Below are 26,056 nucleotides of genomic sequence, written 5' to 3'. Positions count from 1 at the left end.
TACTCAGTGGGTGTGATTTTCCCCTCGTCTCCAGGGGCATTTTGACATGTATGTGGATTTTGTTTTGCTTTTTGTTGTTATGTTGATTGGAGGTGTTATTGGCCTTCGGTGTGCATGTGGTGGAGGTGGACGTGCCCAATGACCCACGTGCAGTGCACACGCGGCAGTCAGTCCCTGCACAGGAGGAGCGTCCTGGTAAGATGCCAGTGGTGTTCCCCTCCAGCCCATCCCCAAGAACGGATGGGCCCTGGGCAGGTCCTGCCTCCCTCTGAGATTCATCTCCTCCATGACCTTGCCCTTGTTACTCTCTGCTCTAGTCCTCCCCCAATCCCTCCCCAGAACTTTGCTGGGTTTTGGTACCACCTGTTTGAAAGGGAGGACCAGCAGTAGTATCAATCCTCTACAGACACTCCGGACCAGATTCTTAGTTATGCTGGTTTAACTGTTAATGTAACTTTTAATAAAAAAAAAAGTCTCTTGTATGGTTTTTGGAGCTCAAAGATGTGAGGAGACCATCTCACATGAGCAACGGAACATCCAGAGTTTCTGAACAGTTTCAAGTGCAAGTAAAATGCAGACAGAATTCATTTTGGTGTCAGTAACATCCCTAATAGTGCGCTCCTGGTGGTGGCTGTAATTGGCTATAATATATATGCCATTCTGCTGAATTTAATTTGTATGTTCTCGGTTCTCAAGCATAAGTAAAAAGGTGTTTTTGAAAGGCATCCAAGTTTCCGGGAACTCTGTGTAGTTTATTCCTCACCTTACTCGCGGTAAGGTACCTGCTAAGTAGAAAACAACCAAATTCCCCGACAGACATCTCCAGCTACCCGACCCCGCGTCCAGCCTGCTCTGCCCGGCCCCCCCCCCCCCGCCTGACCCTGAGATGCTCTTTCTTCCTTTTTGCTTCCGTTTTCTCTTTCACTTCTTAGGGCTCCCATACATTGGAAAGCCAACAGGATGGATCTTCTCCAAGTTCTCTCTCAGGTGCACAGTCTTAGGGCAGGCTCTGGGCTCTGAAGCCGGCCGTGGCTGGTGGGAGCTGGGGGTGGGGTGTAGGGGTGAGGTCTGTGTGGACTTCACCGTGACCAGCTGACTAGCGTTAGTTGCAAGCTTGTCTTAGGTGCTATGGTTTCAAACTCATTTTCATATTCACCTTTGAGGTTTTTGGTTTTTTTTTTTTAGCTAACAGATAAGGAAACTGGGTCTCAGGTAACTTGTCTAGGGTTCAGAGCCAGTAAATGTACAGCAGAACTGAGATTTGTTTAGACTTCAAAACGAGTAATGTCTTTTCCCCTGAACTACTATAGACTTTCCTGTGTTACAGCGAGTTACCTGGAAACGTGCTTCCTGCAGCCTGGGTTCCTGAGTTTGTTGGCACCAAGGTATAAAAAGGTGATTGTCATGACCAGCTTGGGCCTGTTGTGGAGATGCAAGAGGGAGGAACCAGAAACTTGGAAGGGGTGAGGGAGGTAGGGTCAAAGCAGCTTTACATTTCTCAGAAGGGTGTTTACCTGTGTTTATCCTTCTCACTCCTCTGTCCTCCATCAGTTTCTTGATTTTCATTCATTTAGTAACGTTATCGAGTGTGTACCTGGCTTGTGTGCTAAGCAATAGGATTGAAGTAGTTTTTACACTTTGGTGTTTACAGCCCAACAGGAAAGTAATCAGTTTTTACACTTTGGTGTTTACAGCCCAACAGGAAAGTAATCCCATTTACTGAATATGGTGAGGTGCAGAGTGTTCCCTTTTCTACCCATAAAAAGTGGAGCAAAGTTTTTGTGGAGTAGTCCGGGAGGGTTTCCTGGAAGAAGTGCTCTTTAAGCTGGAACCTGGAGAATGACGTGGAGCTAGCTGAGGGAAAGGTGGGGAAGGGTGCCAAAGCGTTTGAGGCACGGCTTGTAGAAAATGAACTGTAGAAATTGGGGACTTTGTGATTAAGATCCAGGGCTATTTCTGATGATGTTGCAGGGACAGGAAGAGCAGTTACAGCTTCAGGTATATATGTAACCAGGAACAAAAAACTAGACCAAGGCAGCTACTCCCCTCCTTCTTTACATTTACAAAATCTTGTTGCAGCCTGCATCTCTGCACAGCTGTTTTGTTGTTTTTTTTTTTTTTCTGTGTTCACTTTTACCGTATCCCCTCGCACTTGGCAGAAGAGAGCTGACCCTAGCTGCCCAGAGGTGTGTGTCTTCAGAGCACTCTGACTCCTGAGGGAGAGGATCTGATCCAGGTTGGGCCAGTGTCCACCACTGGTCGTTTCAGCAGGAGAGGGGCTTTGGGTGGCTTTTAGGGCTCTTCTGCCTTCCTGTCTCTGGTGGCGTGGTGGTGGCAGCCAAGCTGGGCGGCGTTCTTTACAATCTCTGTAATACTGGATACATGTATAACATGTGAGTCCTGCAACCTAACAGTAAACACCCAGGAACCCACCACCCACTGACTGACTTCAGAACAGGTTATCTGGGCCCATGTTCTGATCCGTCGCTGGGCGTCTCTACAATAGAGCGGGTGAGAGTCTGGGCTCTGGACACCTGTCTGTGACCTGAGCTTTTTCTGTCCTGTGGAGAGGGGATAGCGGTACCCACCTCAGGGCTGGGAGGATTGGGTGAAACACATAGGTGAGCGCTGAGCCCTAGGCCTCAGGTTAGTGCTCTGGTCGTCACTCCCTGGAAGTGAGCGGGCCTGGCGGGGCGGGGCCCGTCACCTCAGTCTCTTGGACATCGTCCTGGAGTGCGAAGCAGAGTCCGCGGAAGTGAGACTGTCAGGCTTGGGTCCCACAGCGGTGTGGGCTAGGGCAGTCCCCTCTCCCGGTGAGATTTGTCAGTTAAAGCATCTTCTCTGCCAGGCCCTGGTCCCGTTCCCGGCCTCCCTGAGGGATGCTGCAGGTCCTGTTGGAGACAGACTGATAAGGAAATAGGTTACTGTGTCACTCTGTAGAGTGACACACTGATACAAGATCATTCAGGACAGAGCCGCTGACTCCACCTGGGCTTCCCAGTTACTAATTAATTCAGCGAGTGGTGTGTGTCTGCACGGGCACACAGACTAGCTGTTCAGCTACTTCAGTGAACAAAGCACCAGGTCCCCAGGCAGCTCGTGGTCGGTGGATGGCTGGCTTGGAGAGAGGATTAAAAAAGCTTGTTCAGGCCTTGGCTTTAGGTTCCTTCTAAAGAGTTTCTTTTCATTTCTCTTTTTTATTGCACTTATCACAGACACAGGTCTAAGATACTCTTTTTTTTTCCAGAGTTTATCGATAAATCATTCAATTTTAAGTGACCCTCCCCATTTTTGTGCATCTGGAAAACTGAAAAAGGTGGCTTATGCACAAACCTGTTTTTAAAGTGGGTTATTCTTTATATCGTAATTAAATGAAGATAAACCACCTCTGAGCAGTTCCTGCAGTTAGCAGATACTTTTCTTTTGTCTTACATTACATATGCCCCCTAAAATAATTTTAGAGACTTTGAAGCCATAACATGATTTTCCCTCCTATGTAAGGATTATTTAATCTGTTGTAAGATATAAAACTATGGTTGAGAAATGAAAAATGGGTGGCACATCCTAACCCAGAAAGTGAAGAAGTTTATTTTTTGGCCAGTCAGAGTCTTCTACACACATTCAAACTTTGTCGCTGTAGTTTGCATTTTGCGCTGGCACTGATGGATTTGTGGTTTCCAAGCCCAGGCACTCCCAGAGCCTCCTGCCCGGGTGCTCCGGGAGCGCTGGTGGTGGCGTCCAGTGGAGACTCTGAGAGTTCCCTTTGAGGCGGCCTGGAGGCGCCGGACACAGGGGAAGTGTGAGACTGCCGCTGCTGCTGACTGTCCGGGTCCCACATCTGCAGTTTGGACTTTATTACTTCAGGTTAACGAGCTCCCTTCAGATGCTCATCCCTGTCTTTATACCATCCTGGTTTTCTTTTATATTGACCAAACAGCAAGCCGAAGGAGGCTGTCCCTTGTTCTCTGCTTTTTATTTTAAAACAGCCAAATCAACATAGTATAAAATTCATAAAATTCAAATGTTCGGTTCAGTGCATATTTACAGTTGTGCAGTCATCACCAAAGCCACTTTAGAACATTTTCATCATTCCAAAAAGCTTTTTATCTGGTATTTTCTTCACCTATGATAGTTTGAGATACATCCATGTTATTGCCAGGACAAGTAGTTCTGTAGCTTTTTGTCATCAAACAGTAATTAATTGGATGGCTTCAGTAGATTATGGACATTTGGAATGTGTCCAGTTTTTGTTGTGAATAATTGTGCAATGAACATTCATCTCTAAGTTCTTATGTGGACATAGATTTCACTTCTTTTGGGTACACGGGTTGCTGTGAGCAAGTGATGTGTGTGTGTTTTGGGGGGAGGGGATGGTAAATGATTTTATTTTAAAACATAGTAAGACTGCAGGTTAACTTATCAAACAAACATGAATACCCTGTGCACTGGCCAGTGTGCGGGCACTGGAGCTGGGTGGAGACCAGACCTGGTCCCAGCGCTTGCAGGAATTTACTCTCAGAGGGGGGAGGCGAACTATCCTGCACACACGATGCTTCAGCCACTGCTAGGTGCTGTGAAGAAAACCAGAACGTGATTAAAAGAGTAGAGAGTGGAAAGGGGAGGCCATGATTTTTTTTCTGTAATAAAGATGTTTTAAATGCTGTGTATTTAACAAAATTTTTCAGCAATCTTAAATGTATAGAAATAGTGTAAAGAGAGTATAAAGAAGATTTCTCCCTGTGTCATGAGAGTGAGTTCCTGCTACAGTGCTCCGTCTCCCCAGCACACCACACGCGACACCCCTGTGGGATCGTAACACAGCCGTGCGCGTCAGGCAGGGAGCGCCAGCCGGGACTGCTTCCTGCCCTTCGGCCCCTGCTTGGCGGGCGCATGTTGCATGTAGCCCCTGTCTCCTTGGTCCCCTTCAGGCCAGAGCAGTTCCTCACACTTCCTTTGGCTTTAATGTCTTGATACTGTGTCAGATTGATACGTTTTTAATTCTTAAAGAAACCACCAAACCATTTTCCAGAGTACCATTTTATCCTCTGTCAGCAGGTATCAGGTGTTTCAGTTCTTCACCTCCTTCCCAACACCTCCTTTTGATTCTGTCCCGTCTGGAGAGGAGGGTGTGAGTAGTACTGCATGTGGTCTCGCTCCGCCTCTCCCTCATGACTATGACAGTAGTGTCTCTTTATGTGCTTACTGACCAGTTGTGTATCTGGTTTGGTGACGTGTCCTCTCATGTCTTTCACCCGTTTAAAAATCCTCATCTCTAATTTGACTACAGAGATGCAACCAGTGAGGGAACTGTTAATAACTGGCAAATCGATTCATGTTAAAAGCCCAAAATTAAACCCTTGAGAAAAATGACTGTTTTCTATGCTGTACAGATAAAGTTGGGACTTCCTAATACTGCTGTAGCAGAGGACTAGTTTACCTCGACGGATTAGATAATTGACACGTATTTGACCGAAGAGATTTTAAGCCAGTGGCTGGAATGAATGCTCCTGCTGCCGTGTTGTCATTGGGAACAAATGTATAGTGAGAGAATGTGGCGTTTCAGAGAGAGGGAAATTCTTAAATAGAACTGATGAAAAGTAATTCTGGAAGAAAACAAAGCTTAGTGCAGTCTTATTTATAGAACAAGTAGTGTTAACTGAACAGCTAAAGAAAATAAACAAAAATACATTTCTACAGTTAATACCTAAATTGCCACCGGTCACAGGTCAGGCTTGCAAAATAGAGAATAAAACCTGCAGGATTCACTTGGGTCACAAGGATTTATGCTGAGTCAGTGATGGAGGTCAGGGGACTGCTGTTACTGATTGCTTCAGTAGGTATGGGAGAGTGTTGAGTTTGGGGCTTGTTTGAAATTTCCTTCCCTTTTCAGTCTGTCAGTGCTGAAGCCATCCTGAAGCTTGTATTTCCCTCATTGCATCATCTTTCTCTCTGTTCCGTGGTCAAAGAAGATGCTTTTTTTCTTTTTAAAGGATCAATATACTGCTTTCCCGGGTGTTAATTTTTACAGTAGGACCATATAGGCCTATAAAAATACCTGCTGTTACGTTTCAGACCAGTGACACACCGTTTGATAGTAGTGCTAGGTAACGTTTTCCAGCTGTTTCCGGGAATGTCCACCTCTTACTGAGCCATTCCACCTGTTTTGTATTTTGCTAATGTTTTCAAGCATCCTTTCAGGACAGCTCTGATCCCGTAATATTCAAATGATGATAAAGGTGATATTCCTTAGGGGTGTTATCAATTCTTTCTTTAGTCCAAAGTGAGCTGGAAGAAAAGGATGTCTGTGAGTCTCTGTCTGCTCTGATGTACCTGCTAGAAAGAGCCATTAATTTCCTGCTACTAGGAAAGTCTAAGACAGAAATTAATCAGGAGAGTGCAGCCAGGCGGGCGGAGCAGGAGCCATGGCGGCCTCGAGAACCTAGTGAGCATGTAGCAGCCACGGCAGGGTGTGGCTCCCGGGGCGGGCCAGGCCTCAGGGGCCCCTCACAGTGACATGGAAGAGGAGGGCAAGAAGGGCAAGAAGAGGGAGGGCTAACATCTGGCTGTATTTTTCAACAAGATCAGAAGTGAACAGAAGGCAATGCACAGTAACTGTTGGCAGAAGGGGAGGAACCAGAATTCCCCCAAGGAATACCTCCTCAAACATACTTTCCATCGGGCTGGGAATTGAGTCACCATTTAAATGAGTATTCCTAAAAGCTGAAAAGAGTAGAGACAAGAAAGCCCATGAGAAGATGACAGAGAAGCGCCCTCTGCACACTGTGGTGCTGTCCCTGCCTGAGCGCGTGGAGCCCAGCAGACTGCTGAGCGACTGTACTGAGAAGGAGGTGAAGTACTTAGGGCAGTTAATGTCCGTAGCAGGATAGCTGAATCCCTCCGGTAGGACCGAAATCCTGCGTTTCCTTTTCATAGACGGTGCAGAGAGAGCCCACCAGCTCCAGACACTTGACCGAGGAGCATGATGCTGTGATCAGCGTGTCTGCCTACAACGTCAAGCTGGCCTGGAGGGATGGGGAGGACACCATCCTCAGGGTCCCCATCCATGACATCACTGCCGTGTCCTGTGTGCAGGATGACGCCTCACACCTGGTGATCCTGAAGACAGCCCGGGACCCCGGCATCTCCCCCAGCCAGGGTGTGTGTGCAGAAAGTTCCAGAGGCCTCGCCGCAGACTCCCTGTCGGAGAGCGGAGTGGGGCCCATGGAGACGTGCTGCCTGGTGTCCTGGCCGCAGAGAGCAAGGTCACCGCAGAAGAGCTGTGCTCCCTGCTTTGCAAGTCTTCCAGACTGTGTACCCAGAGTCCACCATTGACTCCCTGGACAGAGCCGTATTTGATGGGGCCTCGACCCACACCCACCACCTGTCTCTTCACAGTGATGACTCTCCCACAAAGGTGGACGTGAAGGAGCCCTATGACACAGAAGCCAGCACCTTCTCCTTCCCTGAGTGTATGCACATGGAGGGCGTCTCGCCCTTGTCCTTCTGCATACAGATGGCACCACATGCCAGGACGGTCAGCGGGAGTGAGCTGAGCACCATGGGCGCTGAGCTGCTGCAGGACTACACGCTCACGCTGCGCGCCAAGCTCTCATCGCAGGAGACCCAGCAGTTTGCCTCCCTGCTGCACGAGCACCGCGCCAGGGCCTCGGTGCACGAGTTCTCCGTCAACCTGTGGCAGCTCCACGGGGACGGCCGCCAGTTCCTGCTGCTCAGTCTGCGGCCCTTCGTCCCTGAGAAGGACAGCCAGCACTTCGAGAACTTCCCGGAGACCACTGGGTGTATCAGTTCCTAGCTTATCTTCTCAGGATTTCTGCTGCCATTCATAGAATTGGTAAGTTCTTTTTTTCTAGGGAAAAAAAGGCAGCAAATGTTAGGCTCCTGGATTATAGCTAAAAATGTCCTTCTTTATTAGTTCTCTGCTTTACAACAGACAAAGTTTTTGCATCATTTTTATAGTAGTTCTCAGTGTGTTTATTGTTTAAAATTACCTGCTTCACCATTCCTAGAAGTTGAACTCATGGCTTCCGTGTTCACTTTTGAAAATGGTATCTTTGGATGAATAACTGCATTAAAATTTTGTTACAAACCCAAGTCTTCAGTCTTTTCCTTTTTTCATGGTCTGTGGTTTGGAGTGAAGGCCTGGAGATTATTTGGTCAATTCCCCAAGTTGAGTGAAATGCACAGCCAGTGTTTAAAACCCCTAGCATAACCATTCTTTTGCCAAATTATCTTCAATGTCACCTTGGTCGTACAAATTTCCACACGATTATAATTTTGTTCCTTATCTTTTATCCTCTTCTGTTATCCCACCCCTCTCTCTGCTACATTATTACCTCTCTCCCCTATTGTAGGATAAATACTAAAGTTTCTCTGTAGTTGTCACTGTCATTGCTGGAGAGAGTCATTTAAATAAAATATAAACTCATTTTATTAAATGTTGAAGACAAGTAGCTCTGTGAATAGGCGACCAGAATCCATTCCACTTTGTTCTGCTTTTTTCTGGTCTACTCATGAATTCCTTCCTCTGCCCAAGGAAATAGAGAAATTCCCATGAAAGTGTCCCTGACATAACAGAAGAAAAACTGGACAATTCACATATACGTCGACAGTAACAACACAACCAATGGACCAAAAAAATCAAAAAATCAAGAGAAATTAGAAAATACCTTAAAACAAATGAAAATAAAAAACATTAATATGCTGTACCCAAACTTACGTGATGCAATGAAGTATATACTCAGAGAAATGTATAGTTTTAAATGCCCATATTAAAAATAAATATCTCAAATCAATTAATCAAGAAGAATAAACTAAACACAAAATGAGTAGAAGGAAGGAAATAGTCAAGATTATAGTGGAGATAGAGAATAGGAAAACGAGAGAAAATAAATGGACCAAAATCATTTAAAAGGGCAACAAAATTGACAAAACCTTAGCTAGAGTGATCAGAAAAAAAAAAGCCTCAAATTACTAAAATCAGAAATGAAAGTAAGGAAATTACTACAGACCTTAGTTCCAAAGATAGCACAGAATTGTACTCTTAAAAATAGTTAAAATGATAAATTTTATGTTACGTAATTTTACCTCAATAGAAAAGCCTATATTTGTGTGGATTCATGAACTGTCTGGTTCCATTGATCTGTATGTCTTTCCTTTCATCAGTACCATATTATCTTGAGTGTTGTAACTGTCACTTTATAGTAAGTCTTAAAATAAGATTTTCTTCTTTTCAAAAATATTTTTGCTATTCTAGTTATTATCATTTTCTGTATAGAGTTTAAAATTAATGTGTCAGTATACACAATAGGTAATACTGGGGTTTTTATTGAAATTGGGTTAAATCTATAGTTTTTTTGTTTCAAAGAATTGATACTTTAACTCTATTGAGTCTTTCAATCCATGAGCATGATCTATCTTTCCATTTATTTAGACTTTCAGACATCCTTTGTTTTCTTTCGTTAGCTTTTTTTTAGTTTTAAGTATACAGCGCCTGAATGTATTTCTTAGATTTGTATCAAAGTATTTCCTTTTTTAAAAAAAGAAGCTATTTAAATGGTATTTAAAAAAAGAGTTGACTTCTTATTTTTCATTAATATTCTATACATTACAGTTTAATTTTTGTACGTTGACCTTTTGTTGTGCAACTTTGCTAAAATTCACTTACTAATTCCAACTTTTTATAGCTTCTGGAGATTTCTACTTTCATGATCATGTCATCTTTTCCAATTTCTATGCTTTTTTCCCCCTTGCTTTATTGTACTGACTAGTCAGTGTAGGATGTTGAATAGGAGTGGTAAAAGTTTTATATCCTCGCTTTGTTCTTGATTCTGGGATAAAACATTAAATCTTTTACTACTATGTATGATGTTAGCTGTAGATTTTTTCTGTAGATGCCCTTCATCAGATTAAGGAAGTCCCCTTGTATTCCTAATTGGTTAGAGTTTTTAATGATGGATATATTTTGAAAGTTTCAGGTTTCTTTTCTGCGTCAGCTGATATAATCATATGGTTTTGATTTTTTCTTAGTCCAGGGATCAGCATACTGTGACCCACAGACCGAATCCTGCCCACTGGCTGTTTGTGTAGAGGCAGCAAGCTAAAACACATTTTTTACATTTTTTAACGCGTTGTAAAAAGAATAATAATATTCTGTAAAAAGTGTATGTCACTCACAAAGCTTTAAATATTTGCTGTTTGGTCCTTTACTGAAAAAAATTGCTGCATCATCCTTTAGTCAGTTAATATAATGAGTTACATCAGTGATGTCTCTTTAACTAGGTTTACATCACGAGAAACCGCCCCCCCCCACTTGTTTGTGATGTAGTATTCCTTTTATAAATTTCTGAATCTAATTTGCTATAATATTACTAGAAAATTGTATGTCTATTTTCATAAGATACTGATTTGTAATTTTCTTACAAGGTCTTTTAAGGCTAATACTAGCCTCAAAAATGAGTAGGGGATTGTCCCTTTTTTCTATTTCTTATTTGAAAATATTTTCTTAAGAGGCTGTGTATATTTTATGTTTATTTTATGTTCATAGCAAGATTGAGCAGAAAATACAGAAGTTACCCCTTGCTCCCAGACATGCACAACCTCCCCCACTACCAACGCTTGTACCAGAGAGTACATTTGTATGTTATTGGATAATCAATCTAAATTGATATATCATTGATACACTACACCAAAAGTCCATCAGGGTTCACTCTGGGTTTTGACAAATGTATAGTGACATGTATCACTATTACACTACCATATGGAATAGTTACACGGCCCTAAAAATCCTCTGTGCTCCACTGAGTTATTTCTTCCTCCCTCTTTCTGAACCCCTGGAAAGCACTGATCTTTTTACTGTCTGCGTAACTGTACCTGATCTAGAATTTCATATATTGGAATCATACAGTATGCAGCCATTTCAGATTGTCTTCTTCCATTTAGTAACAGGTGTTTAAGTTTCTTCCATGTCTTTCCATGGCTTGAGAGCTCATTTCCTTTTAGTGCTGAATAATGTTACATTACCTGGATGCACCATGGTTTACTTATTAATTCACCAAATGAAGGACAAGTTGGTTGCTTCCAAGTTTTTGAAATTGTGAATAAAGCTGTTATAAACTTCCATGTGCAGGTTTTTGTATCCATGTGCAGGTACACAAGCTTGTAATTCCTTTGGGTAAATACCGAGGGGTACAATTGCTGGATCGTGTGGTAGGAGTATGTTTAGTTTTGAAAGAAACTGTCCAGCTGTCTCCCAAAGTGACTGTTCCATGTTTGCATTCCCACCAGCAAAAGATGAAAGTTCTTGTTGCTCCACATCCTTGTCAGCATTTGGTGTTCTCTATGTTACAGATGTTTGGCCATTCTGATAGGTATGCAGTGGTATCTTACTGTTGTTTTAGTTTACAACTTTCTAACGGTATATAATGTTGAGCATTTTTTCATATGCTAATTTCTCATGTTTATCCTCTTCAGTGAGGTATCTGTTCAGGTCTTTTGCCCATTTTTAAATCAGGTTGTTATTTAATTTTAAGCGTTCTTTGTATATTGTGAATAACAGTCCTTTATTGAATTAAATCTTTTGCAAATATTTTCTCTTAGTTTGTGGCTTGTTTTCTCATTCTCTTGCCAGTGTCTTTCACAGAGAAGAACTTTCTTGTTGTTGTTGTTGTTGTTGTTGTTGTTATGAGTGCACCTTATCCTTTCTTTCATGGACCGTGCCTTTGGTATTATATCTTTTGAAAGGTATAAGGTCTGTCTCTACACTCTTAGGTTTTTTAATATGTGGGTCTCTGGTTGTTCCACTGCCATTTGTTGAAGAGATTATCTTTTCTCCATTGTCGTACCTTTGTGATTCATCAAGATCAGTTCACTGTAGCTATTCTTTATCAAGTTGAGGGAGTTCCCCTCTATTCCTAACTTGCTGAGAGTTTTTTTTTTTTATCAAGAATGAATGTTGAACTTTGTCAAAGATTTTTTTCTGTATGCGTTGATATAATCATGTGGGTTTTTTTCTTCTTTAGCTGCTGATGTAATGGATTGCATTAATGGATATCCAAATGTTAACCAACCTTGCATAACTGGGATTAATCTCACATAGTCTTGGTGTATAATTCTGTTCATATATTGTTGGCTTTGATTTGCTAGTATTTTGTTGATGATTGTTGCATTTGTGTTCATGAGAGATAGTGGTCTGTAGTTTTCTTGTAAAGACTTACCTGGTTTTGGTAATTGCTGGCCTCATAGAATGAATTAGGAGGTTTCCCTTATTTCAGTATCTTCTGTGTTTTCATACAAATTTTAGAATGATTTGTTGCAATTTTGTGAATTTTGACAGGTGTTGCATTGAGTCTGCAGATTTCCTTTGATTGTATGGTCATTTCAATAATATTAATTCTTCCAATATATGAACACAGTGTACTTTCCCACACAAAAGACCTAAATAGCCAAACAGTCTTGATAAAGAAGAACAAAGCTGGAGGTATCATGCTTCCTGACTTCAAACTATGCTACAAAGCTACACTCATCAAAACAGTATGGTAAAGGCTAACCTTTTCAACAAACGGTGCTGGGTCAGTTGAATATCTGTATGCGAGAAATAATGTGACTTGACCCTTAACTTATACCATACGTGAAAACTGACTCCATATGGATTGCATACCTAAATGTGAAGAAAAAACAAGTTGACTTCTAAGCTAAAACATGAGAACCACTTCATGATACACACCAGAAAAAAACAATTTGACTTCTCGGCTAAAACATGAGAACCACTTCATGATACACACCTGATAGTTGAAATCTAAAAGATGGAAAAAGCAAGTGTTGGCATGAATGTGGAGCAATAGCAAATCTCATACACTCTTGATGGGAGCATAAATTGGTCCAACCACTTTGGAACGTTGTTTGGTGGAGTGTACTTAAGCCAAACCCGTGCATACCCTATGACCCAGCAATTCTACTCCTAGGTCTATATCTATCACCAATATGTACATATATTTATTGAAAGACATGTACTAGAATATTCATAGCATTAATTATAATAGTCCCAAGCTGGAAACTGTAAATACCTGTCAACAGTGGTGTGGGTAAACAAATTGAGACACACTGAACTACTATGCAGCAATGAGAATCAGATACCTATAACTGCATGTGATATGGATGAATCTGACAAAGACAACATGAAGGAAAATAAAACTACAGTTGATCCTTGAACAACACAGGGGTTAACCTGTGTGTAGCTTACAGTCGGCCCTCTGTATCCATGGTTACTCTGCTTGTGTAGATTCAACCAGCCACAGACTATGTAGTCCTGTACTATTTACTGTTGAAATATATCCACATATAAGCGGACCCACAGTCCAAGCCAATGCGTTCTAGGGTCAGCTGTGTGTAGTATACCACATAACACACTATCTGATTTCATGCGTGCAAAGTACAAAACAAAGCAACACTAATCTGTGCTCTCAGATGTCAGGACGGTGGCTACCCTGAGAGGTTCAGGCTAGAGGGAAGTTGAGAGGGCTTTGGGGGTCCCAGTATTGTTCTCTTTCTTGATTAGAATGCTGACTTCATGAGTCTGACCAGATTGTGGTATTTTGGGGGGCTTTAGACATGCAATATTGCATTTTTCCGTATGTACAGTATTTTTCAGTAGAATGTTTAAAAATGTTTCCACAGCACAGATGTGTCATAATTTATCCAAACTTTTCTGTATTTATTGGTCGTTCAATTGGTTTCAGCTTTTTACTTCTACAAATATTGTGAAGTAAAGATCTCCATACATATTTGATTCATGGTGGTCCCCTTTAAGAATAAATCATTCATATGTTAAGTGGCTGAAGTCTTAACGCTAAAATACATTGTGATATTTCTTCCCCCCAAAACGAGAAACTCAAGATTTTCATTTTCACTAGCAATGTTTGTATTTTTCCTCTTATAGTCTCATGAGGATGTGTTATCTTTTTCATTGTGTTTCATTTCATTTCCTCATTTATAATGACTCAATCATTTTGCTTTCATAGATTTTGCAGGTGCTTTCCCTAATATAGCTGCTCTACATTGAATTTGTTTATAGTAGACTTTTTATAAAACTTATGGTGATTTTAAGTACACAGATACTTTCATACCATTCCTTTGAAGAAATGGAGGTAAATTCCTCTGTCTTTCAGCATGGACTGGACTTTAATGACTTCCTTTTAATGAATAGTATGTGATAAAGTGACAGCCCTATGAAGAGGCTTACATGGAAAGGAGCTGAGGCCTCCACCAACAGACATGTGTGTAAACTTTCATAGAAGTGGATCTTTTCAGCCCTAGTCAAGCCTTCATATGACCACAGCTCTGGCTGATGACTTGACACCAAAGCAAAAGCCACCCACCTAAGACACCCCCGAAAGCCTTGCCTTCAGAAATGTGTGAGATAATAAGTATTTGCTCATTTTAAACTGTTAAATTTTGTGATCAATTTCTATACAACAGATAAGTAATACACAATTTTTAAACTTTTTATTTTGAAACACAGTGTATGTGCAGAGAAGTAAATGAAACATAGATGTACAGTTTAGCAAAGTATTATAACGCAAACGCGAATGCAATGGTTATGAAATAGAAAATTGCAGGTCCCCAGAAAGAATATGCATGTTCTTTCAAGTTTAAAACCTCTTACTCCAGTTCGTATGCAATCATACTCTTGAATTTCATGGTAATCATTTATTTGCTTTGCCTTATGGTCATATCTCCTATGTTTACACCTCTGAACAATACAATTTAGTTTCGCTTATTTTTGAGTTGCATGTTAATAGGACCTATGGAATCATAGATTTGCTTTGTTATACCTTACTTCTTCTGTTCAGCCTTCTGTAAGAGTCACCAGTGTTGCCCGTAGCTCTAGCTTGTTTGTCTGCATTACTGTGGAGTATTTCTGTTGTTTGATTCCACTGCAGCGTGTTTTTCCATTTTACCTGTTAAATACTTTCTAATTTGGGATGACTCTGCTTGCTTTTACAATCCTGTTCATATTGTAATGGTTCACATGTGCAAGAGCTTCTCAGTGATATATATTCCTAGGAGTGGTGATATCTTTTTAAGATCTTGATTTCATTGTCCTCAAATCTATATCCCCAAGTGGGATTGCTGGATCATTTAGTAATTGTATCTTTAATTTTTTTAAGGAAACTCCATACTGTTTTCCACAGTGGTTGCGCCAGTTTATAGTCCCACCGACAGTGCGCACATGTTCCCGTTTCTCCGCATTTTCACCAACACTTGCTATTTCTTGTCTTGTTGTTGTTGCTGTTCTTTGTTTCCATTGAACTCAAAATAGCTAGGAACAAAAACAGCTAAAAATACCTCCAACATTTGATTCGTCAGTCATTTTTGGTCGATGACATTTGATTGTTTAGTTCCTGCTTGTTTCCATCATGGAGTAACACGTCTATCAAAATACATCTCTGAGAGTTTGCAGCAAGCTTTAACCTGTATACTTAGATCCTAACCCAAAACCATGATTTAGTTGTTAGTTTTAAATCTAAATTTTTTCTGCCACACGGAAGCTTATTAAACTAATAATCATAAATAAGCTAGCTATTAATTTTCAAGAAAATGCCCAAATACAGCACATACATATAGGTCGCATATATCCTTTCATCCTTTACTTACTCATATAATATGAATGTAAAATGTACAGTGGAGTTACATCATAAACACATTTAATTTACATTAATTCAATATGTCATGTCAGTGAAAAGAAAATAATGAGGAGTAAGGGAAATAACAATAGAGCCACGGCTAGAAGAAGCTGAAACAAGTTTCAAAGGCGCAGTCAAGGAAATCGATACCTACTAAATTAACCCAAACTCTCTGACATACCGCTCTCGCGAGTGGTGAAATTCACAGCCCCAGTTTATTTCTTGTCTTTTTAATAATAGCCATTCTGACAGGTGGAGGTGATATGTCATTGTGGTTTTGGTTTGCATTTTCCTGATGATTAGTGATGCCAATTATCTGTTAGCCATTTGTACGTCTTGGGGAAAATACCTACTGAGGTCTTCTGTACAATTTTAAAATCAGATTGCTTTTATTTTGCTCTTGAATTGTATGAGTTCCTTATTTATTTTGATATTAACCCCTTATCTGATAGATGGTTTGCAAAGATATCCTTCCATTCCATAGGGTGCCTTTTCATTTTGTTGATTGTATTTTTTTAACACTTTTTATTGATTTATAATCATTTTACAGTGTTGTGTCAACTTCCAGTGTTCAGCACAATTTTTCAGTCATTCATGGACATATACACACTCATTGTCACATTTTTTTCTCTGTGAGTTATCATAACATTTATTGTATCTTTTGTTGTGCATCATTCTTTTAGTCTATTGTAGCCCCACTTATTATTATTTTGCTTTTGGATGGAATTTCGCAGTGCTGGCCTCTTGACAGTTGAAATAGCTTCTTAAGATCAGTACTTCAAGGCTTAAAATCCTTTTTATGATTTAAGGGGTCTTGTTTACATTTAAAATGATACCCTAGGATACATTTTAAGCTTTCACAGCGGGGCGTGTTTCCAGATCTTGGCAAAGGCCTCAAACAGAGAAAGAGCTTTTCCTAACAGATGAGTGAGCTGGAGAGAGCAAAGCTGACACTTATCCCTGTTTTATTCCAGACCAGGATAGGTGGGCAGCAGAACAGTGTGGTCCTGCAGAAGCTGAAGCCTGACACTCTTTACACCATCACCCTGTCCTCCCTGTGTTGTGATGTGGAAGGAGGTCGGATGACAGGAAGAGGCGAGACCAGTAAGTGAACCTGGACTCCTGTGGCTGTTTTAGTAACCGTCATGGGGATGGAATCACATCTTCCACTGGAAACACTGGGGTGACACAGAGGTTTGCTAAACTTTTAAAATGCATGTTAATAATGCTCTTTTTCTTTCTTTTTTTTTTTTTTTTTTTTGTCTCTGTCGGGGGTGGTGGATAATTAGGTTTTATTTATTTTTTAGTGGAGGTACTGGGGATTGAACCCAGGACCTCGTGCACACACTAAGCATACACTGTAGCCCTGAGCTATACCCTCCCCCCAAAGATCTAAATTGCTTTTAATATCCTTACTGGAGTTATTTGTCTCTGGTCTTGGAGAATGGTGTTTATTACCTTCTAGGATAACACAGACAAATGAACAAACTATGCTCTGAGGCCAAGATACCTTGTGGAGGGATGAGACATGTACCTGATGATCACATTTTTTCCTTTATTCACTACTTCAACAGGTATTTGTGGGGTGCCTACTAAAGGGATCCTGTGTTCTAGGGTTCCCGGGACCCATCAGTAAACCTGGGCTTCGTGTGTGCTGGGTTGTTAGGGTCACGCATGGTGTGCTTTCTGTGCATTTCAGAACCTTTGAATACCGTGAGGAACCTCGGTGTACGACCCTTCCACCAGCACTTTGAATGTTCGCTGGGAGCACACAGGGCAAAATCCTCATCAGTACAAGCTCTTCTGTGCACCCACAGCAGGTGGTCTGGAGGAACTGGTCACTATTTCCTGTAGGGAAAAGTGTGTGTTAGTTTCAGCTGTAGATTGCAAAGTGAAGATCAAGAGTTAACTAGTGTACCGTAGCGCTGAAGGAGTTCACGTTCCTTCTGTAGAACTTGACGGAGGGTAGTCGATTGGGGCCTCAGTGCCTGGGTGATGGGGGCTTTTGGGGGACTGGGGCTGGGGGATCAAATCATTCCAGGGGCTTTTCAAGAAGGAGCTGGGCGTGTGCAGAGAGGCCTTCATCAACTCTTAGAACAGTTTGTATGGGGGCACATCCTTAGGTCCCAATAGTATAGAACCTGCTTCTTGACTTGGTCTTCAGTTAGTATTTTGAGTGTTTGGTTGTTCAAAGTATTCTTTCTTATACAAGGTTTTCAAATCAAGTACTTTACATTTTATTAAAATCCTTAGGTGCCAATCCCTGGGAATACCAGTGATGCCGTTCTTAGGAATCTGCAGCCGGGTGCCCCAGACACCGTTACAGTGGTTCCCCTTTATCCTGAGGGCGATGGAGGGCGTACACCAGACACTGGAAGGACATGGAAGTAAGAAGGCAGACAAATTCAGCGTTTTTATGATGCATTTTGCTTTTTAGTATAGCATAAAGTTTAAAGTAGAAAGAAAATTTGGGAAGTACATAATGATGGAATAAAAATGTAACAATTACACATAGTTTACCTTCCAACCCCCACCAATTGTTAATATTTTAGTGTATGAAGTAAAAGTCACATTCTTCTGAAGTGGTAACTTCAGGATTTCTAAATGTGTTTACAGTTATCAGTATTCTCTGTCACTGACAAAAGTTCATGAGCTTTGCTTTGTGCTCAATAAATTTGTACGAAGCAGTGTTTTGTCACTGGCTTTCAGTGTCAGTTGTTGAAATCTGCTGGTCTTGTTACTTGATAGCACATTTCTCTGCTGATGAAGTGCTTTTTGGCATTGGAAATCTCTGCTTTCATTTGCTATTAACATGTTGAGAAACCAGTTGATAGTGGTTTTACAGTTCTTCGTAGTATTGTTTAAAGGCTTTGGTGCATACCTCTAAATATTTTTTTTGGCTTAAAAATATACGTGCTGATGGCTCAAAGAAAGCAAGTATGGATGACCTCTTTTGGCAAAAGATTAGTGGTCTAGAAAAATGATGTTATTCCTAGAGTGGAGTTTGGAGATAATACATGGATCTAATTTGCATGTTTTTCTAAGTCCCTATTGGGGCAGTTAATAGAGAACTGAGTGTATCTTTGATTTCTCCCTATGTTTGCCTTTTCTTTGAATCACAGAAGACATTCAGTGTCTGTTGAATGAGAAGAAATGAATGATTGAAACCAGCTAATCTAGCTGCCCCGATTAGATGGGCGTCCTCTGTGTTGTCAGTTCTCATTTAGAGGCAGAGATGATAGAATCCTCTTGTCTCTCTTTCCATGACCTGTGCTGGAAAACTGAAGCTGCTTTTCCAGTTTCTCGCTCTTGCCCCTTGTCCCTTGTCCTTTTGTGGCCAACCCACTATTACTACTTTTACTCCCTTGTTTTTATTGACAACAACTTAGCTTCCGTAGAGACCGAGGCCCTAGTTGGCTGAGTTTGGCTAAATGTGGGATTTGGAGAGTATTCATGTGCTTTTGTGTGTAGATAATTCAAAGTTTGAGGAAGTCAGTATTTCTCCTACTACAGAGCAGAAGTTCGGGGTGAGTGATAGCTTGCCATGTGTAAACAGGCGTAAGAAACACGTGTTGCCTTTTCTTTTCTCAGTGGTGAGAGGACTGGCCAGAAATGTCCAAGTGTACAATCCACCGAACAGCGGGGACGTCGGCTGGACCCTTCCCCTGGCCGGTGCAGCAGCGCCGCGTGTGTGCGCTGCCCTGGCTGGCACGAGGCCCCCGGAACCTGTAAGTACTGTTGTTGGCTCAGAGCTGGCAGAAGAATTTTGTAGATTTTACGGCGCCTCCTGCTGTGGTTGCTGGTGCAGGGCAGTAGATGAGTTGGTGTGGCCCTGGGTCACGTGCACACTCATTTTCTGATGAACGAACTTAGTCTCATGTTTGTGTCGTGCTTGTCAGCCTGTAAGAACGCAGGCCACAAACATGCCCATGTACAATGCTTAAGTGATTGCTTTTGATGAATTAAATCGTAAGGGTATCAACTGTAGGGTTAGTAAGCAAAAATGAATTTGGGGAAAATGCAGATTAGCTATATATGAGTTAAAAAAAACCCAGTAGTAAATGCAAATCATTCATAGACTGTCAGTATGGGCTTTCGTTGTAACACACACGTTTCTGTTAGGAACCTACCTGAAAGTTTGCTCTTAACAGATTGCCAATCTATCTTATTACTATTCTATTTTCTAAGTAGATTAATAATACAGAGAGCAGAAATTACTAATTTGAGTAGGAAGAGTATCAGAACATCGGAGGGCAAGTAAACTTACAAGACTTTACAAAAAGAAGCAGGGACCATGAACAAAATAAACAAAACTTGAGCCTGTCCGAATGTTGACTTGCATCCTGTGTGTGGCAGGACGTGTTCAGACAACACTGCTCTCATCCACTGCCTGGAATAGCTGTTTTAATAGATCTCTCCCTGAGAAGTGTATCTCAGGTGTACATGTCTCTAACATTTGGGATGCTTTGGGGTCACTGTCATAAGCCCTGGATGTTGTATGTGAGAACCTTCCCCAGGAACCTAAATGGGAGGTTGTTGAAGTTGCTAAGGGTCAAGTGTGAGCTCACATTTAATGGAGAGGGAATTTATGAGAGTAAATTACATCCAGTGCTGTGGCCTGGGCAGATCTCACGAGGTAGCGCAGAAGTTGACTTCTGCCGTGTCTGGGCTCAGCCCTTTACTATAAACGTTATAATGCTGACTAATAAAAGACTCGGTAAGTATTTAGGTTGTCGTCAGACAGAATTTGTCAGGTCCACCCCTCTAGATTGTGGTGCCAGGAAACACCCACACGGGGCACTTGGAGCAGCTGATTCCAGACACACCCTATTCCGGGGACATCATTGCCCTCCACTCAGATGGAAGGGGAGTCCCAGCCCTGCCCAGGGCCAAATGCATGAGGCTGAAATCCTTTTCACCCAGTTCCCTTGTGACTCTGAGGAAGGCTGGACAGGCGGGTGGTGAGGAGGGTGCTGAAAGCTGCCTCCACCTTGCGCAGGTGAGGGGAGGGCTCACGCCTACTTCTGCCCGGGTTCCCCACGTACACATTCAGGCTGAAGGCCCTCCGGGCTGAGTGAGTGTCACTGGGCCGTTTTCTCATCTGGGACCTTTTTTAAGGAGGTTCCTTCCCGTCTACTGCCCTGCGGTGGGTCTTCTCACCAACTGGGCACTTTTGAAATGGGAGGGCTTGGCCTCTCTGTTTCATTCAACAGGAATTGGTCAGAATAGTTGAAATCCCTTTCTCTCCCAGTCTGTACATTTAGGTTCCAACCTAGTCTCTGTCCCTAAAAGATAAGCATGTAACCATAGCTCTGAATGGAGCACTTTTTTTAAACATTTTGTTTTATTGACTTTATAGTCAGTTTACAATGTTGTGTCAATTTCCAGTGTTGAGCACAATTTTCCACTTATACATGAACATACATATATTCATTGTCACATTCTTTTTCCTTGTGAGCTACCATAAGACCTTGTATGTATTTCCCTGTGTTATACAGTATAATCTTGTTTATCTATTCTACATATGCCTGTCAGTATCTACAAATTTCGAACTCCCAGTCTGTCCTTTCCCACCCCCTACCCCCTTGGCAACCACAAGTTTGTATTCTATGTCTATGAGTCTGTTACTGTTTTGTATTTATATTTTGTGCTTTTTTTAGATTCCACATATGTGTGATCTCATATGGTATTTTTCTTTCTCTTTCTGGCTTACTTCCCCAGGAGAGAGAGGGCAAGACCAGGAGAGGGCAGGCCCAGCAGAGGGCAGCCCCAAGAGAGTGCAGGCCCAGGTGTGGGCAGGCCAGGAGAGGGCAGGTCCAGTAGAGATCAGGCCCAAGTGAGGGCAGGACCAGGATAGGGCAGGAGAGGGAGAGGGCAGGCCCAGGAGAGTGCAGGACAAGGTTAGGGCAGGCCCAGGGTATGGCAGGACTCTGAGAAAGCAGGCCCATGAGAGGGCAGGCCCTGGAGAGTGCAGGACCAGGCGAGGGCAGTACCAGGTGCGGGCAGGCCTAGGAAAGGGTAGGCCCAGGAGATGCCAGGCCCAGGTGAGGGCAGGCCCAAAAGAAGGCAGGCAGAGGAGAGGGCAGGAACAGGAGAGGTCAGGCCCAGGTCATGGCAGGCCTAGGAGAGGGCTGGACCAAGAGAGGGCAGGCCCAGGGGAGGGCCGGCCCAGGAGAAGTCCTATTAAACTTCCAAGAGATGACGTTGAGAGACAATGGGTACTTGAGTCTGGAATACAGGAGGGAGGTCTGGGTTGGAAATAGCAGTTTGGAAGTTACCAACTTGTAGAGAACACAAAGCCCTAAGGCTGATGCGGGCGGCAGCAGACAGTAGTAGAGGCCGGAAGACTGAGCCTCAGGGGTGCTGTGTGCCCAGGACTCAGGGGCTGGGACTGACAAGACCGGCCAGGGCCGTGGGAGGAAACCAGAGCAGCCTGAGAGCCGGGAAGCCCGGTGAGGAAAGGGCTTGAGGAACTCCGGGAGAGCAGCGGTGGGAAGTGTGGCTGCCGGGCCGTGCGAGGAGAAGGCTGAGAGCTGCCCATGGAGCCAGCACCTGGTGGGTGGTGGGGGACCCTGTCGTGAGCAGTTGCAGTGAGTGGACACACTTGCTTGGATGGAAAATGAGAGGAAGCGGATGGGAACAGCTTCTTTGCAGGGGCAGGAGGCATGTGTGCTGGGGAGCAGAGAGATGAAGCCGCAGCTGGAGGGTGAACACATCTTTTTTTATAAGAGGAGGGCAATAACAGTGTATGCTGATAGAAAAGATAGTTTAAATGGGGAAGTTGGTAACACCACGTTCCCTTAGGTCAGGGCAGTTGCAGGTGGGGGCCCAGAAATGTCCCTGAGAGAGTCAGCTTCAAAACACTTGCCAGGTCCAGTCCACTTAAGACCAGCTCCCAGGAGTGTCAGCCACTTAGGAACTCTGCCGCCCCCTGCAGTTTTGATCCTGGCAGGGCCAGAAGCCATAATTAGCCAGCTGAGGGAGGATGGAGTTAGGCAGGAAGAAGAGGCCTGCCCTGCCTCCCCCTCTCCTGCAGGTGGTCAGCCAGCAGCCTGGCCTCGCTGAGTAACTGACGTGGTGTTTTCATAGTTACGTGGTTAAAAAGTTCTCAAATGTTACACTATGCTCCCAAATAACTCTCAGATTGACTCAAGATTTAATTGGTGGAAATAAAAGCAAAAAAAATACAGTGAAGAAAGCGTGTAAACATAAGGCTGAGCCACAGAGCAGGGTCAGCAGACATGTGGAAACACATTTTCATTTCATCTGGAGAGCGTGTGTTAGTTTCTCAAGTTTGTACTTAATGATATATATTGCCACAATCTCTGAAAGCATGAAAACAGCTTTCTGCTGTTTGCATGTGCTAAATTCCCTGGAGACTGGCTGGAGCCCAGAGGGATGGGGAAAGGAATACACTGAGAGATAAGGAGATACAGAGTTTTTTGGTGGGGAGCTCTCTGGGGGACTAGGCCTTCAGCATCCTGTGGTTCCACCCCACTCTAACCGCAGTTGCATACAAACATGGCTTTCTCAGGGGCAAGCCTCACTTCTGGAAATGTCCCAAAACACTCAACCACCTAGCACCAACATTTGAAAGGAATCCAAAATGGCCCACAAGCAATTGCAGAGATTTGAATTGCCTTAGGCTCCCACGTGTGCACCGGGCACACTGGGCCTCTGGGCCTCTGTGCGCACTCACAGGGACACTGGCTCTGGAGGGACAGTTGAGGGACAGTTGAGGGTCAGTGCTGTTGCTAGGCTACGAGTGTTCCGGACCAAACATTCCGAGCCGTTGAGCTTCACAGCCAAGGTGTGGCAGCGAGACCTCTGTGGCTCTTCTGCAGCACCAGCGCTGAGATTGGGAGGTGGCAAGAGACCAGGAGGAAAGTGAGCGGTGTCGGAAGGCGATAAGCCAGATGAAGAAGAAACTCGTTCAGTTCGTGAGCTGGGTGGACTTCAGCATCCATCAGAGAGAGCGCAGGAATCGTGAGACGCCTGTGCCTGGGTATCATGTCCATAGGTGTGAGCTAAAGGACTTCCACAAAGCCGCATATTTAGGTGACACGCGTACAGTGCAGGAGTTGCTGTCACAGAAGAAAAATGTAGACAGCAGAGACAGGAAGAACAGGTAACAGCGGCAGGGCGGGGCAGGGTGGGGCGGGGCAGGCCAGGCCTGGGAGGAACTGCCAACTATGGTTGTAAGACATGGATTTTAAATTGCCTTCCCATGTCAGAGATGTTGAAGTGTGAGACAGTGAGTATGTTAGAATCATTGAAGTACAGTGTTCTCTCTCATCCTTGCAGCAGCAAAGTAGATTAACTGTTATTTTATTTAATTGAAATGTTGTCTTGGCAAAATAGTAATGGTAACAATTATAATGTTATCTAACAATTACTGAGCTATTCAACTGCCAGACACTTTGCATAGCTTTTCATTTAAGCATCGCAGTGGCATCCTGTAAGATAACTACTACTTCTTGCCCATTTTGTTGATGAGGAAATTGAAACACAGACAGGCTAAGCGAGAGCTAATAAGGAAGAGTGTTAAAGTAGAAGTCAGACCCAAGTTGAGCTGAATCTCAACGGCATACCCTTTCTATTCAAACAGGTAGTTCTTCCATTAATGTGGTGAGTAATAAGAGCTAATAAATATTGTTCTTTCCCCATAGAAAGAACTAAGATAAGACTAAATGTTAGTTTTAAAGGGATAGGAATAGCATGCTGTTGAATGTTTACAATTACACGAGTAACTGTATCTTTGAACTAGTACACTCTATAATTTCCTAAAAAGTCCTCTCATGTTCACAGGACTGCCCTACACTTAGCCTGCGCCAGCGGCCAGTCATCAGTGGTGGCTCTCCTTGTCCAGTGGAAGTGTGACCTGAATGCTCGTGATGAGGAAAGCAAGACAGCTCTCATCAAGGTGTGTAGCAGCCAACCGTGTCCACGTGAGATGGATTCGATTTACTTACTTAGAATAAAAATGAATTTATCTGTTTAAAATGTAACAAAGTGCTGGAACTTGAGGAATGTTAACTTGGAATGCCTAGCACTTACAGTCTGTTTCTTGGCATGATACCAACAGGCTGTACAATGCCGGAAAGAAATGTGTGTCACTATCCTGCTGAAACAGGGTGCTGACCCGAATCTTGAGGACAACTGTCAAAACACTGCTCTGCATTATGCCGTCTTGGCTGAAGAAACATCAATTGCAGCAGAGCTGCTCCGCTGTAATGCAAACATCGAGGCAATAAACAAGGTATAGCTCAACTGACTTTATTTACAAGATATTTGAAATACAGGGTCTTTTCTAGCTACAGGTGCTTTATTTATAGTAGTATGTATACTGAATACATCAGGCCCTGTTACCATGGAAACAACTCCAAAGCCAAGGCCAGGGGCTAGAGGTAGTGCCCACAGAAAGGGCAGAGCTCTGTTTCCCAGCTGCACTTCTGCCCCAGAAGGAGCAACTTCCCATTAGGAAGTGCCTGGGAGTGGGCAGTAGGCTCAGAGCCTACAGAAGATGAAGGCTTGCGGGGAGTGAAGTGATGGCAAGGGCTGGGTGCCTGCCTGGGGGTGGGTGGGAGGAGGAAGGAATCCAGTACCCAGCAGGGGGAGCTGGGTGACTGCACCTGGGCAGGGGAGGCGGCAAACCACAGGCCCTGAGCACCCCAGGATCCCAGGTTCTAGAATCTGGGCAAGTGAGGTCAGGTCATGTTTAACAGCCAGCAGGGGCATTCACTTGTGCTGGTGGCCACATGGCCCTCCATGTACACCTTCACTTTGGGGTCTCCCATGCTCAGCCTGCTGTAGCTCCCCTGCGGGGCTGTGGCTGTAGGTGGGGAGCAAGTGATGGCGAAGCTGGTCCTCCTGCTTTTTCTCCTGGCTCTCCCCTGAAGGTTTCGATTGAATAAGTCTACTCAGGTCTGGACACAGGTATTTAGAAATACTTCCCTGAGATTCTGATACAACCCTTGGTTAAGGACTATTGAATGGATATGTGTAATACGTGTAAATTCACAGATCTCAAAAATAAGACGTCTCTGGAAGAGCGGGGGTTTGATAGATGCTGCTTCTTTCAGTGCTCTCGTTTCCAGCCGTGTTAGCCTGACTTTTATCCGTCTCTTCCTGGCAGTATTACTGGCAGTATCTGTTGCTTTGAAGAATAGCTCCTTTTCCCTTCTAACCACTGATCATTCAGTGGCACTCAGACAGTCTTAGAAACTTGGTTGTGGTGAGTGATTCAATAAGTAGAGTTGGACCCTTTAAAGATTTTGCACCATTTGTTCCCATCCAGGTCATTAGGTCAACAGGGTTTTTCTGATTGCAGTAATAGGAAATCATGAGCCTTCTTT

General features: G+C 43.3%; 1 protein-coding gene and 1 pseudogene across 1 annotated transcript in view; both read left to right on the top strand.

The window, feature by feature from the left end:
• The first annotated feature begins 1,266 nt into the window (after positions 1-1,266).
• The window catches only part of LOC107034653 (cerebral cavernous malformations protein 2 homolog), a 29,778-nt pseudogene continuing 4,988 nt past the window's right edge, over positions 1,267-26,056 (top strand).
• The window catches only part of LOC140686535 (ankyrin repeat domain-containing protein 26-like), an 83,044-nt gene continuing 73,612 nt past the window's right edge, over positions 16,625-26,056 (top strand). The window contains exons 1-8 of the mRNA XM_072940777.1: positions 16,625-16,805; positions 19,293-19,429; positions 20,470-20,700; positions 22,077-22,153; positions 23,403-23,588; positions 23,722-23,829; positions 24,510-24,624; positions 24,835-24,960. Coding sequence (XP_072796878.1) covers positions 16,625-16,805; positions 19,293-19,429; positions 20,470-20,700; positions 22,077-22,153; positions 23,403-23,588; positions 23,722-23,829; positions 24,510-24,624; positions 24,835-24,960 — 1,161 coding nt within the window. The remainder of the gene's footprint in view (positions 16,806-19,292; positions 19,430-20,469; positions 20,701-22,076; positions 22,154-23,402; positions 23,589-23,721; positions 23,830-24,509; positions 24,625-24,834; positions 24,961-26,056) is intronic.

Source organism: Vicugna pacos, chromosome 17 (assembly GCF_048564905.1).
Source record: "Vicugna pacos chromosome 17, VicPac4, whole genome shotgun sequence".
In the NCBI taxonomy this organism is placed as follows: Eukaryota; Metazoa; Chordata; class Mammalia; order Artiodactyla; family Camelidae; genus Vicugna; species Vicugna pacos.
Note: the sequence above shows the minus strand (reverse complement) of the source record. Positions and strands in the feature narration are given on the sequence as shown.